At 39.4% G+C, this 13,838-nt stretch overlaps 1 protein-coding gene across 1 annotated transcript in view; it reads left to right on the forward strand.

Moving 5' to 3' along the window:
• LOC119844686 overlaps positions 1–13,838 on the forward strand; it is a 72,949-nt gene that overhangs the window by 32,689 nt on the left and 26,422 nt on the right. Inside the window, exons 1-2 of the mRNA XM_043499679.1 lie at positions 8,017–8,062; positions 9,138–9,299. Coding sequence (XP_043355614.1) covers positions 8,032–8,062; positions 9,138–9,299 — 193 coding nt within the window. The 5' untranslated portion in view covers positions 8,017–8,031. Of the gene's footprint in view, positions 8,063–9,137; positions 9,300–13,838 lie in introns of the transcript that reaches the window.

Here is a 13,838-nt window from a genome sequence, read left to right on the forward strand (position 1 = left end):
ATCCTCATAATCATCTTCACTGGCTTCTTCGTTATCTTTGGTTTTTCCCTGCTGTACCATTTGCACAATTTCTTCATCCGTCATTTGATTAGCAATTGGTGCATCTTTGTCGATTTCCATCCAGTCTCGTAAATTTTCATCTCCCAAATCCTTGGCCAGCTCAAGCACTACAGGGTGGGACATACCACTGGCATACTCCATTAACTCACTAACAATTTTTTGGTTTTCAGACACTTGAAATCAGACTTGTCATTGACGTCAGGACTGTCCTCAAACATTAAGGCTGGCCACAATTTTGTGCCATCCATTCTTCAGATTACATGGAGTTATTCTTTCCCAGGCTTTAACTAGTGTCCAAATCATATCCTTGAGGTTAAATTCTTTCCTAAATGTTGTCAAACTCTTCCCATCATTAAGCGATACTAGCAAATGGTGCATAAACTCGGACCTGTACATACACTTCAGAGATTGTAAGATACCCTGATCACAAGGCTGAATCAGTGAGGTACAGTTTGCGAGTAAATTAAGTCCCACCACATTATTTTTGACAAGCAGCTCTGCTTTAGGGTGGGTAGAGAAATTGTCGAGAATCAGCAAAATTTTGCACTTCAGATCCAGACCTATTGAGGTGCAATGGGCTCTTGCCTCTGGTACAAAATATTTCTCAAACCACTCGAGACATAGATTAGTCGTTACCCATACCTTTTTGTTTCCACTGTATATCACTGGGAATGTTTTCACTCCTTTGAATGCCATTGGGTTCACACTCTTCCCAATAACCATAAGCTTGCATTTGTGCATACCGGCTGCGTTGCTACAACCAGGGATAGTTACCTTGTCCTTCAGCTCCTTCGTACCAGATGGTGGCTCCTCTGCATCAGTAGCCAACATTTATTTTAGGCATATAATGCCAGTAGAGAGCAGTTTCATAGGTATTGTATACCTGCTCTGGGGATAACTTCTCATTTGCAGCTAACTATGCAAATTCGTCAACATACTTAGTGGCAGCTTCCGTATCTGCACTTCTTTTTTTCATTGCACACATGATGTAGACTAATGCCATGCCTGTTTTTAAATTTCTGAAGCCATCCTTGCAAATAGTCACACTCATGCTACAGGTTAAGTTTTTTGTGGAATATTTTTGCTTGTGCCATCATCATCTCACCTGAAATGCTAACATCTTCGTTCCTATGAAGCTTGAACCAATGTGAAGGCGCACTTTGTAAATCGCTGCTTTCCCCTCCATCAACATCCTACGAACACTCATAGATTTTTTTACTAAAAAGAAAAGGAGTACTTGTGGCACCTTAGAGACTAACAAATTTTTTAGAGCACAAGCTTTCGTGAGCTATAGCTCACTTCATCGGATGCATTTTTTACTGTCATTTTTGGCAAAAAACTGAAGGATCTGATTCTTTTGCTTCTTCAGATCATACACTGTATATGACTCTACATTGTAAAACTCACACAAGACATGTACCAATGTGCCCTTTTCCAATTTCTGCAACAATTCTACATTTTGCTGTATTGACATTGACACATGCTTAAGCTTAGCAGCATTACCAACGCTTCCACTGCTTGCTGGTCTCTTAGAAGACATATTTAGGGGTAAATTAGAGCTAAATAACTGCCCAGAACACTGAGAGCCAGGACTGGCGGCTGTAAACAAACTTTGCTGGACTGCGGGAAACTTGGCCCCACTCACGATAATTGGACATCCGGCTAACTAAAATCATGCCGGACCACGGATGTTGCCGGACCAGAGAGTGCCAGGCTAGAGAGGTTCAACCTGTAGGTAAATCCCAGAATGGAGTTTTGGGCCCTGCAGTGGATTCTCACACTGATGATGATGCAAAGTAAATTTTTTTGTTTCATTCATTTAATATTCCATTTTTTTTAAGGAATCTTGGTTGAAAGAGTTTGACCCTCTTGCTGTGGAGTTAGCAGTTTCAGTATTTTATGGCCTTGAAAAGCTGCGTTCTTTTAAACCCTCTCTTCTATAGAAAACCAAAGGAAAACAGCAAAAAAAAAAAGCGAAACCACTGAATTTACTGTTCTGTTCAATGGTATGAATCTTTTAGTCTATCATCTGTTGGTATGCATTCTATTTTGTTGTTGTACTTTAAAAAAAAAAAGAATTTTTAATATTTTGAAACTCTTTTTGATCCTATAGAATAAAATAGAATCAAAATAGAATAAATATTTTAAGTTCAAATATATTTAGTAGATTATTTTTTTAAAAAGATAAACTTTCATTTGATTAATGGTGAGCGATAATAGGTTCCCTTTGTATGATGTTATCATTTTGATCCTTACTTCCCTTCAGCATTTTCAACATAAACTTAAGAAGTCTAGTTTAAATTGTCTCATCCAGTGGTGGATGAGGGTTAACTTGGGGTCATCCAAAACCCTTTGCATTATCTGTGAATATGTCTACACTACAAACTTAAATCAATCTAAGGTGACAGTCGATGTTAGGTGATGGTCGAGTTACAGCCACTGCAGTAATTACTGCAGTGGTTCGTATCTACACTACCCTCCTTCTGATGGTGATGCACATTCTCGCCAGGAGCACTTCCACTGACTTAAGAGGAAGGGCAGTGTCAAGGGCTGCCAGGAGCCCGGCTGCCCTACCCACCCCCCGGTTCCCTGCTCTCTGCAATGAGCCCAGCTGCCCCCTGGTCAGACAGACTCTTCTCAACCAGAGTTACCACTCACCTGCCTGATACTAGGGTCAAAGTGGATTAAGTCAAAGTGCGCCTTATAGTGCTGGTGGATATGGAATTTCAAACACACCAATTTGTTTCCCATCAAACACATTCAAAAGACAAATAGAAACGTTAAAAACTGCAGCCTCAACATTTTATTTTAAGCAAAACTAGTTATTCTCTCTCCCACTGTGTATCATCCCCACTCCTGAGCTGCCACATTTGCCTCCCATCCACAAACAAGCTTTGCATGCTTCTTCTTCATATATGGTGGTCATACAACTTGTTTCCTTATCTGTATAGACATTATAATTTGGCTGTACGTTTTCTGTAAATTAGAGGAAAAAAAATTTGAAGCTAGTGGAGTTATGCCAGAGATCTATTTGGCTGACTATCTCTCATTTCTTTTCTTCATCATTTCCTTTCCTCCTTACTACTTTTTCTTCTCTTCTCTCCTGATTATTCTTGCTAATATTTTCTCTTTAAGGCTTTTATCCTTTCACCCCTCCTCTATCTTCAATGCATTTCCCTCTGTTCTAATTTTTTATCTTTGCAGTTTTGTATTTTCCCCCCTGCAAGGTCCCTATCAGTTTTTCCTGTTAATATTTTTTCTTTCCTATGGTGGAACTTTGCTGTGTCTTCTCCCTTCCTTTAGTCAAATTTTTTCCTTTCTATTCGTCTCCCCAGCCTCACGCTTTGCCCCTGGAAGGAAGGATGGTCCAGTGGCTCCATTCTTGCTCAACAACAGAAATTCTATGTTGTTTTGGTCAAATCACTTAGCCTCTCTGTCCTTCATTTCCCCATCTATAAAATAATATTTTTAATAATAAAATAAAGAATGTGAAGTTCTTGGGTACTAGGATAATGGGAGCCATCTAAGTACCTTAGATATAGATGGGAGTGTCAAGTGAGTGGGCCTTGTTGGTCCATCTATATTCTCTTACCTTTCCTCTAGCTTCAGTGCTGCTTGCAATATCCTGTTGCCATCTGCAGGAAGGAGAACTGCCTCAGCACCATCACTGAAATCAGATCTGTGCCCCAACCTCTCCCTGTTCTGCCAGAGTGTACTGCTGGAAGAAAGAGAGTGTTTTCTCCTAATCCTGTGAATCCACTTTGTTCACAAATCTGGGTCTTCTCTAGGTGATGGGTTCATATTGCAGAAAGAAATACACTTCCCCTAAATCTACTCTTTTTCATAGCCTAGGCACCGGATGCTCGGTGGCCTTGGATTCTGTAGTTTCTGGTCTTTTTGATTCTGTAAAAATTCTGTCCAGCCTAGCTTGTGTCCAGGTTCCATCCATCCCCTTTCAAAGGGGGTACTGTTCCCCTATCAATTCTTGCTAAATGGTTATGTCAAGGTTCCTTCCCCACTCTGAACTCTAGGGTACAGATGTGGGGACCTGCATGAAAGACCCCCTAAGCTTATTCTTACCAGCTTAGGTTAAACGCTGCCACCACCAAGGTGTTACACAAAGAACAGGGGAAGTGCCCACTTGGGGGGATATTTTGGGGGGGAGATGTTTCCAAGCACTATACCCCCTTTCCTGGGGAAGGCTTGATAAAAATCCTCACCAATTTGCATAGGTGAACACAGACCCAAACCCTTGGATCTTAAGAACAATGAAAAGCAATCAGGTTCTTAAAAGAATTTTAATTAAAGAAAAAGTAAAAGAATCACCTCTGTAAAATCAGAATGGTAAATACCTTACAGGGTAATCAGATTCAAAACAGAGAGAATCCTTCTAAGCAAAACCTTAAGTTACGAAAAGACACAAAAACAGGAATATATATTTTATTCAGCACAACTTATTTTATCAGCCATTTAAACAAAACAGAATCTAACGCATATCTAACTAGATTGCTTACTAACTCTTTACAGGAGTGCTGACCTGCATTCCTGCTCTGGTCCCGGCAAAAGCATCACACAGACAGAGATAAATCTTTGTTCTCCCCCCCCGCTACCTCCCCTCCAGCTTTGAAAGTATCTTGTCTCCTCATTGGTCATTTTGATCAGGTGCCAGCGAGATTATCCTAGTTTCTTAACCCTTTACAGGTGAAAGGGTTTTTCCTCTGGCCAGGAGGGATTTAAAGGTGTTTACCCTTCCCTTTATATTTATGAGAGGCTGTCTCATACATGGGCAGCTAAATTAAAATGTCCTTTTTAAAATGGAATTAATAAGCATGTGTGGAGGCACTGAAGGAAGGAGAGTTCCTGTCCAAAAAAATGAAACCTCTACTAGTTACTGGACCAAGTTTTTCATGTAAAGGAGAATATTTGGTATGAGAATTTTGTCAGCTTAGATAAGAGACAAAATTATTGAACTTTGTGATTCTAAGAGCCTTTATAGTCTTAAAAAATCCTCTAGATGAAGGTTTCTTTTCATGTAATCATCTAGTTAAAGCTATGATCTCCCCCAGCTGTTGGTATATGCTTCAGTGGAAAGACACAGTCAACTTGCCCTTTGGTTGCTGCAGTGAAAGGTTACGGAGTAACATTTCATTCCAGTTTTCATAAAGCTTAGATAATGTAACCAGCAACATTCCTTTGTGAGGCTGGTGGCCAAATAAGATAGTCCAGTTGCACAAGTTATACCAAGAAAAGGGAGAATCCTTTATTAAAAATGTAGTGTCTCTTGTAGCTATTATTCAGTTTCTGTCTTAAAATGTCACTGAATTATAGATGGGTACCTAGGGCCTGATTATATGAGTGCTGAGGTCCCTCAACTGCCATTGACATCAGTGAGAATGGAGTGTGTACAGGGTCTTGCAGAATCTGGCTCTAATGTCCCAATTCTAAAATCTTTAAATTTTAAAACCATAAGAAGGGTGTAGGTCAATTATAATTTTTTTTGAAATAAGAGTGGTTGGGAGCCTTCTAAAATATTTTTTGGTTGCCATAAGGTACTATAATTTTGGATTGTGGAATTTTCCAGTTCTTTGTCTTGATTTGTTAAACTGGGAGTGAACCTTTAACTCACTGCATGACTTTGGATTGAAATTTGGGGCAGAGGAGAAACAAGACCTCATTGAAAACCAGGCATTAGTTGAACTATGCTGGGTAAATAAGTTAACCCCTAATATTGCTCACAATTTAAATATCAGTTCTTAAGTTGATGTTAAATTAATTTAACAATCTCTTTTTGTTTTGTAATACACTGTACAAGCCAGTCAATGGCTGCTGAGATTGACTAATGCCCTAAATAAAATGGAGTGGTTTAAATGAAAGTCATAAGCTATTTATTGCAAGTATACTATAAATCAATAGAGATTACTGCTGTTATACAGCAAGACACAACATTAAAATATCCTTTTTCCTTGTGAGGAACTGAAGTGTTCTGCTGCTTAAGATTTCCATTAATGGGTGTGCCTATTATGAATAACTGAGGAGAGCAGGGTTAGAGGAAATGTACCAGCACACATAGGGCAGGATGGTGCTTCCATTGAAATCAGTGGAAAAGCTTCCATTGACAGCAGAAAGGAGTGAGTAAAGAATATTTAGTAGGATGATAAAGGCCCAGTCCTACTCACAATTAAGTCAAGCTCCCACTAATGCCAGAGGGAGTTTTGTTTCAGTAAGGAATGCGGAATAGGGTTCTTAGCATAGGTCCTGAAAATAATAATGGAAGATAGGTCTTGAAAGTAAATAATACATCTAGAAAGTGGCTTATGTGGAAACAGAGTGAAGGGATTGGACAAAGATTGTCAGAAAGGGTTTCAGTGATATTAGTGGGAAGCTCAAGTTTCAATTTTCTTCACTACTTTAGCATAATGATCAGTGAAATAATTAACAAATTTGTTTAATAATGTTTAACTTTGTTTACGTTAAGAAACATTTGCCTTTGATTCTCTGGATCCATCTGAGTTTATAAATATGGCAGAAGCTAAGCCCTATATTGTATTAAAAGTAGTTTACAAGTCTAAAGTCAAAGGTATGTAATTTTTCCTTCATATTTTATCAAAACTGTATATTAAAGACAAAAATAATAAGTGACGCATGTAAAATGTATTGAGCAACAAGTTCCCCGAAGAATTTACTGCATGTTCAGTAGCGCAGCCCATTTCTAATGTTATTCCTGCAAACACTAATGACTAATGTATCTACGTAATTTTACTCAAGTGAGTGGTCCTATTGGAGGCAATGGGTTTGCTTATGTATAACGTTACTCATGTGTAAGTTTACAGGATCAAGCCTTTTTTCTTGCCTAACTTGTGTAAAAACAAGGATATTGGCTTAGTTAAGGAAAGCCCTTTATTTATTTTCCTCATTTAACTCTCTACTTTTCAGTTTTATAAATGGAGAAGCCCTAGATGGAGGGGCGATATCAAATGTTTTGTATTGTTCCTGGGATCCTGGTGGTGCATTCCAGAACTCTACTAAAATATATGCAATGTATAACTTGCATCTATAATATGCTGACTCCTGCTCCCATTGAAGTCAGTGGCAAAACTTCCACTGACTTTAATGGGAACAGCAGCAAGTCTGTGTTTTCTAAAATTTTCTAAAATAGCAGGAAGTATTATACTGCTGCAAAAGATATGTTAGAAAGTTCCCCAAAGATCTTATAGGAAATTGATCATGGAAAGTGAAGGATTAGGGCTCCATTCTGCAAGGTACAGAGCACCAGTTGCTGTGTTTCTGATCATCCTCCATTCCCAATTACATCAGTGAGAGTTTAAGGTCTTCAGCAGCTTGCTAAAAGGCCTCAGAACCTTGCAGGATTGAACACTAATAGCATTTTGATGAGACATGCACTTGTAGACAGTTATTCAGCATATTTCTCTATATTGAATTATACCAAATTGTGTAGTGGTTTTCTGATATGTACAAATAAATGGAAACCAGGATAAGGCCACTGAATTAATTTCAGCTTGTGACCTGGAGTCAGGAGTTGAACTCAAGTCTCCAGAAGTTAAAGGCTAGTGTACTAAATGCCCACACCAGATTGTCATCTCACTAGAACATCTATCAAAGGTGCCTATTATCTCAATATCTAGGTCAGTGGTTCTCAAACAGTGGATCCAGGTGCAACCACTAGGCAAACTCGCCTAGGGCGCCAAGTGGTTGGCAGCGGCCAAAAGCGCGCTCTGGGGAGGCAGTGGAGCGGAGGTGAGCTGGGGTATGGGGGCGCGGGGAGGGTCGCCTGCAGCAAGTAATAGGGGGGGCAGTGCCACGCAGGGGAACCACTCCCCGCCCCTACTCTGCTTTGCCTCCTCCCCTGAGCGCTACCTCCCCGCTCTGCTTCTCTCCCTCCCAGGCTTGCGGCGCCAAACAGCTGTTTGGCGCCGCAAGCCTGGGAGGCGGGAGAAGTGGAGCGGCGGTGGCATGCTCGGGGAGGGGAGGAGGCGGAGCAGAGGTGAGCTGGGGTGGGGAGCTGCTGCACGGCTCCCCGGGCCAAGGGGAAGGAGGGGGCAGCGGGGAGCTGCCGCACGGCTCCCTGGGCCGATGGAGGGGGGTGGTGGCGGGGAGCTGCTGCAGGGGGGTGCCTCAGGGCGGAGGGGCAGGGAGCTGCCGCAGGGCTTGGGACTGGGGGCGGGTGCAAGGTGGAAGTTTCACCTAGGGCACGAAACATCCTTGCACCTGCCCTGTGCGGACCCTCCACTAATAAGGTGCCTGGACCCTGGAGAAGATGCACATGTGAGGTGAGGTGGTGGCCTTGGGGGGAATAAGGGGTAGATGGGAGAGGGCAGTGGGGTGAGAAGAGGGAGTGGGTAAATTTGGGACCCGCAGGGCTGTGGTGGCCAGAGAAAGAAGCAACTTTCCCCAGCTCCAGGGCTGCGGCTGCCAGGGGGAGACGGCGCTCCTTCCCAGCCTCAATTCTGTGGCGGGCGAGAGACCCCCCCCCCTTCCCAGCCCGAGCTTGAGGGCTGCTGTGGCCGGGGAAAGAGGGCACCTCCATCGCATTAGAAAAAAAGACTACTGATATTAAAATGTGAGTAGTGTGCTTTTATTTGCAGAACAAAAAAACGTTTATTATTATTAAGGTGTTTTTTATATAGTGCTTTTACCCACAGCACTTTACAATATTTAGCTAATGCTACAAACAACATTTGGAAAGATCATTAAGTGGTCCGCCGAGACCCTCAGCAATTTTCAAGTGGTCTGAGAAAAAAAATGTTTGAGAACCACTGATCTAGGTGTCTGTTAATGTAGGGCCAGATTCTGCCACCCTTACTCACATCAACTAATATATGTCTCCACATGAAATCCAACTGAAGTCAATAGGACTACTTGTGAAGTCAAACCCTTACACTGAGTAGTGTATTAGAATTCATCTTGGCTTCTATATGTAACACTTCTTAAAAAGATGCTATAAAGTGGAACTTAGAAGCAATTTTAATGTATCTGACCAATGCACTGTACAAGATTTGAATAGTTATGAGTAATAAGCCCTTTTATGTGTGTTTGTGTGTGTATGTTGTATTTTGTAGACTCACTGACTCTTGGATGGCAAATGGTGGATGTATTTCAGCAAGAAACTACAAATATTGGAGCTATATGGATACCTAAAGAGTTTTCTACACTTGTTCCACTGCATCCTGGAAAACTTCCTTATAACATTATGGATTATACTTTGAAGCATGTCTCAAAAGGTAATTTGAAAAATTAAAGTCGTCACGGTGCTATAGATGAGAAAAATACACTCTTGAATAATGTATCAAATGTTATCAGCAGTCTAAAATCTTGTCAACTTCTCAATAAGAGTTCCTTCAGTTATTTTTTAGTGATTATTAAGTAATGGAACACTGAGAAGATGATGGGCCTGGTACTTAACTGTCTTGCATCTTGTGTAGTCATTCACACCTATGCAAAGTAAGTATAAAATGCTACCACCAGTCTGAGTGGACTTTTCTGCCTTGGAAGCATTTTATATTCACTAAAAGAACATGAGTACTTGTGGCACCTTAGAGACTAACAAATTTATTAGAGCATAATCTTTCATGACCTACAGCTCACTTCATCGGATGCATAGAATGGAACATATAGTAAGATAGATATATATATATACACACACACATACAGATAAGTTGGAAGTTACCATACAAACAGTGAGAGGCTAATTAGTTAAGATCAGCAGGAGAAAAAAAACTTTTGTAGTGATAATCAAGATGGCCCATTTAGACAGTTGACAAGAAGGTATGAGGATATAGATATATATATATACATATATATATATATATATGTATATATATATATCTATATATATATCTATCTTACTATATGTTCCATTCTATGCATCCGATGAAGTGAGCTGTAGCTCACAAAAGCTTATGCTCTAATAAATTTGTTAGTCTCTAAGGTGCCACAAGTACTCCTGTTCTTTTTGCGAATACAGACTAACATGGCTGCTACTCTGAAACCTGTCTTTATACTCACTAGTTATCCTGCACTCACTTTGCACAGATGTAAATGATTACACAGATGCTAGGCAGTGGACAGAGAGTCAGACTCTGGGGTTTTTTTTGAGGCAACATGTGGAATTCTTATTTTGCTATAACCATGAATTTAAGTTAAGGTCTACACTGACCTTGACCACATTCTGTAGCAAAACAGGAAGAGTGGCAAATGTTTTCTCAGTCAAAGAAGTTATTTTTTAAAGTATGAGTATGATGCTTTTTTATATCCAGGTTTTTGACTCAATAGCCAATATAACCTTCAAATAATGTTCCTTTTTTAGGGGCTTGAGTTGTGTATGGGGTTAAGCATCCTTTGCTATTATTGGTTTGAGTGGAAGTTCAGGGTTCTTGGTATGTCAAAGGGTTGGACCCTTAGAACCTCCTAGTTTAATTATTTGTAATATTGGAATTTGAAAGGCAGAGCAGCTCCAACATAAAATACAGTCTATGCACAGCTGCTAAATCTTTTAATAGTATTAATAATAGAACTTACATTCTTCAAAGTACTAAATATATATTAAATATTTAATTTGCACAACCCTGTATGAGATAGGTAAGTAAATGTTCTTGTTACCTCTCATAAGATATTTGATCCTGTTTATTTACAAAGAATTATACAAAGTCCTTTTTCTATATACATGTCTCAAAAGGTAATTTGCAGTAGTATCAAACAAGAGGGGACAGTTTCCTTGCTCACAGTTTCAAGCCTGCCTTTCCACCAGTGTCTTCCTAAAAAGCTCTCTCTCTTAGCTTTTCCTCAGGACCACACTAGAAGTGCCTCTCTTTGTGTCTCCTTGTTCTGCTTGCTACTTTCTCAGCTTTATGCCTCCAGTATAACAATATTAATATTCTCATTTTACAGATGTGGCATATGAGACATAGATGTTAAAGTAAAAATTGTAAGTTTTGGTTGCCTGAACTAAACCCACATACAGGTAGCAAAATAAGAGGTCTGCCTTTGAGTGATGCTGAGTGCCTCTTATCACCTGTTAACTTAATTTGGGACACCTGACACCTGAACACTTCTGGAAAATCAGGTGTAAATATGGATATAGGCACTAAAATTTTTAAATTTTGACCTAAGCAGCTCAGTCAAGACCACACATCAAGGAAATAGCAAAGCCTGGATTAAAAACAGGGGCACTTCTGGACACTGTATAAGACATAAGTAACAACTACAGTTTTATAATTCCTGCCTTTGGCTTCTGTACTGAGTAAACCATACCACAGCTTGTAAAATATTAAATAAAAAATTAATTATAGTTGCAGTTTTGATGGTGGGTTGCTGGAGGTGAGGAGAGAGCGAATGGAGGTGTCAAGTGTGGCAACTAGGTTTGAGGACAGACCACAGGTGACAGTGGAATTTGGGGACAGGCAGAACAACAGAAGATTCTGGAACCAGGAAGTTGTACAATAGATGTCAGGGAACAGAATAGCTGCAAGAAATGTAGACTGAAAGGAGAAACCAGTAGAGAGAAGGAAAGAGCAACAGAACAAGAAATGCATCCGATAAAGTGAGCTGTAGCTCACGAAAGCTTATGCTCAAATAAATTTGTTAGTCTCTAAGGTGCCACAAGTACTCCTTTTCTTTTTGCGAATACAGACTAACACGGCTGCTACTCTGAAAAAAGAAGAAGAAATGGGGAAAGATATAAGCAAAGCACCAAAATAATTTATTTTCATTTTGTATGGAATTTAAAAATTAATGGGCCATATTCTGGCTGGTGAATTGAAACAATATAATGGATCTCCAAAACAGCCATATATATATGTATATATATACAGGGCCAAAGCAGCATTGGCATTTTCTGTATTTTGGCCAAGGCTAGCCCCAATCATACAGCCTGAACTAAGATCGGGATAATCTGCACTGGAGCTGATATAAAGGCCGTTGCCAGGTCAGGAGCTAGATGATAATATACTTATTGTCCAGACCATGAACCCCAGGTCATACCTAATAACACCTCTTTGTGGCTCTTGACACAGAGGGACTGCAGAGTGATTTCTGTGCAGTCTTCAAGAGGGCCAGTACGAGGGGAGCCAGTTCAGCACTGTAGAGTGGGTGTTTTTTGTTTAATTTCTTAATTGATTTTTCAATATGCTATTATATTAAATTTCCTAAGTGATATAACAGTTTAACAGCATTTGACCTTCTGAGTATATTTCTTTTTGTGTGGGTATACAGTGTGCTGTTTTTTAAATGTACTGGAAAATATAAAAACAATAGACAAATCAATTATATCTACAGACTTGGCCCAGGGTCATTCAAATATCCAGTTAACTGTTTATGATACATCCAAGGAAAGACGTACACAGAGAAACAGCCAAATGAGAAGAAAAAGGTAAACGCTGAAATTATGATCAACAGAAATATTTTTATGTCATTCATTGTTTGGATCCTGATATATTTATTGTTGCATAATTGACATTGTGCTGAAATATGATTGCAACAATTGCTTAAAGTTAAACATTTGGGAAGAACATTAATTAGTTGAAATAATTTTCTACATATAGAATTATTTGCCTATGATTATTCTACAGATACATCTAAACCTTGTCTATTCCTTTTAAAATAAGTCTCTCTCTTTTGAACTTTAACAAGTTATCCATTTTCAGCATTCAGTGCTGCAGTAAAAATTTACTTCTGTAAATCTGGTTTGCTTGTAGACAGAGGCTGACACAGTAGATTTAATACAGCTGCAGAATTAATGTTCATACTCCAATGCTGCAGTTTTCCCATATGCTACATAAAAATGCTACACACTTTCTCACTCTAAAGCTGCGGTATTAGGGTGTTTAACTGATTTTATGCCTTCAGTTTGGTTAATGTTTTCATTTATATGCAATACAGTTTTCCACAACCTCTGCCAAACAACGTATTGCGAAATAATTTACAGTAAAACCATAATAAATGTATACAAAGTATTGATTTAGTATTAATTTTAAAACCGTGAAAGTCAATGGATCATAAATCTGCAAATAAACCGGCCAAATAAAAGAGATAACTGATAAAAAAAAAAATTAGTCACCAGAGAGTTGGCTGTGTTGTAGATGTGCTTTTTAGATAGTTACAGAAAAAAAATTATACTGGAGAAAGGTTCTGTAAATTATAAAATTAGTAACATAAAAATAATATAATACACTGAAAAATAGACCATTTAAATAAAATAGTGAAGAAAACCACCCAAGAATCTGAATCATTTTCTTGATATTCTGTTATCATAATTCAGTTAACACGAAACAGTACTGGAGCTACCCCCCCCCCCAGTTTTCAGTTGTTTGCGGGGAAAGGAGCAGAGGCTTCAGAATGTATCAAGAAGTTCCTGAAGATGATTTTATGTGTTATGTTAAATGGGGGGAGGGGATTTTTTGACTAGTTTAAATGCCATATCTCAGAGTTACAGAGTTTAAGGCCAGAAGGAACTTAAAGTCATCTAAGCTGACCTCCCATATATCACAGGACAACAGCACCACATGCTAAACCAACAACTGAAATTACACCAAAATATTAAAGCCCACAGCAGAATAAACTATTATGTGCCACAGGCAAAGAATGGAAGGATTGAGAAGACCAATGCTTGAGGCCCTTGCAAGGCCAGGGAAATGATTGATTGAGATATATTCAGATAATCCTAGCAAGTGACCCATACCCCCACACTGCAGAGGGAGGGGAAAAACTGTTAGTCTGTGCCAGTCTGAATTTGGGGGAAATTCCTTCCTGACCTGACAAAAGGC

Source organism: Dermochelys coriacea, chromosome 17, assembly GCF_009764565.3.
Source record: "Dermochelys coriacea isolate rDerCor1 chromosome 17, rDerCor1.pri.v4, whole genome shotgun sequence".
NCBI classification, from domain to species: Eukaryota; Metazoa; Chordata; order Testudines; family Dermochelyidae; genus Dermochelys; species Dermochelys coriacea.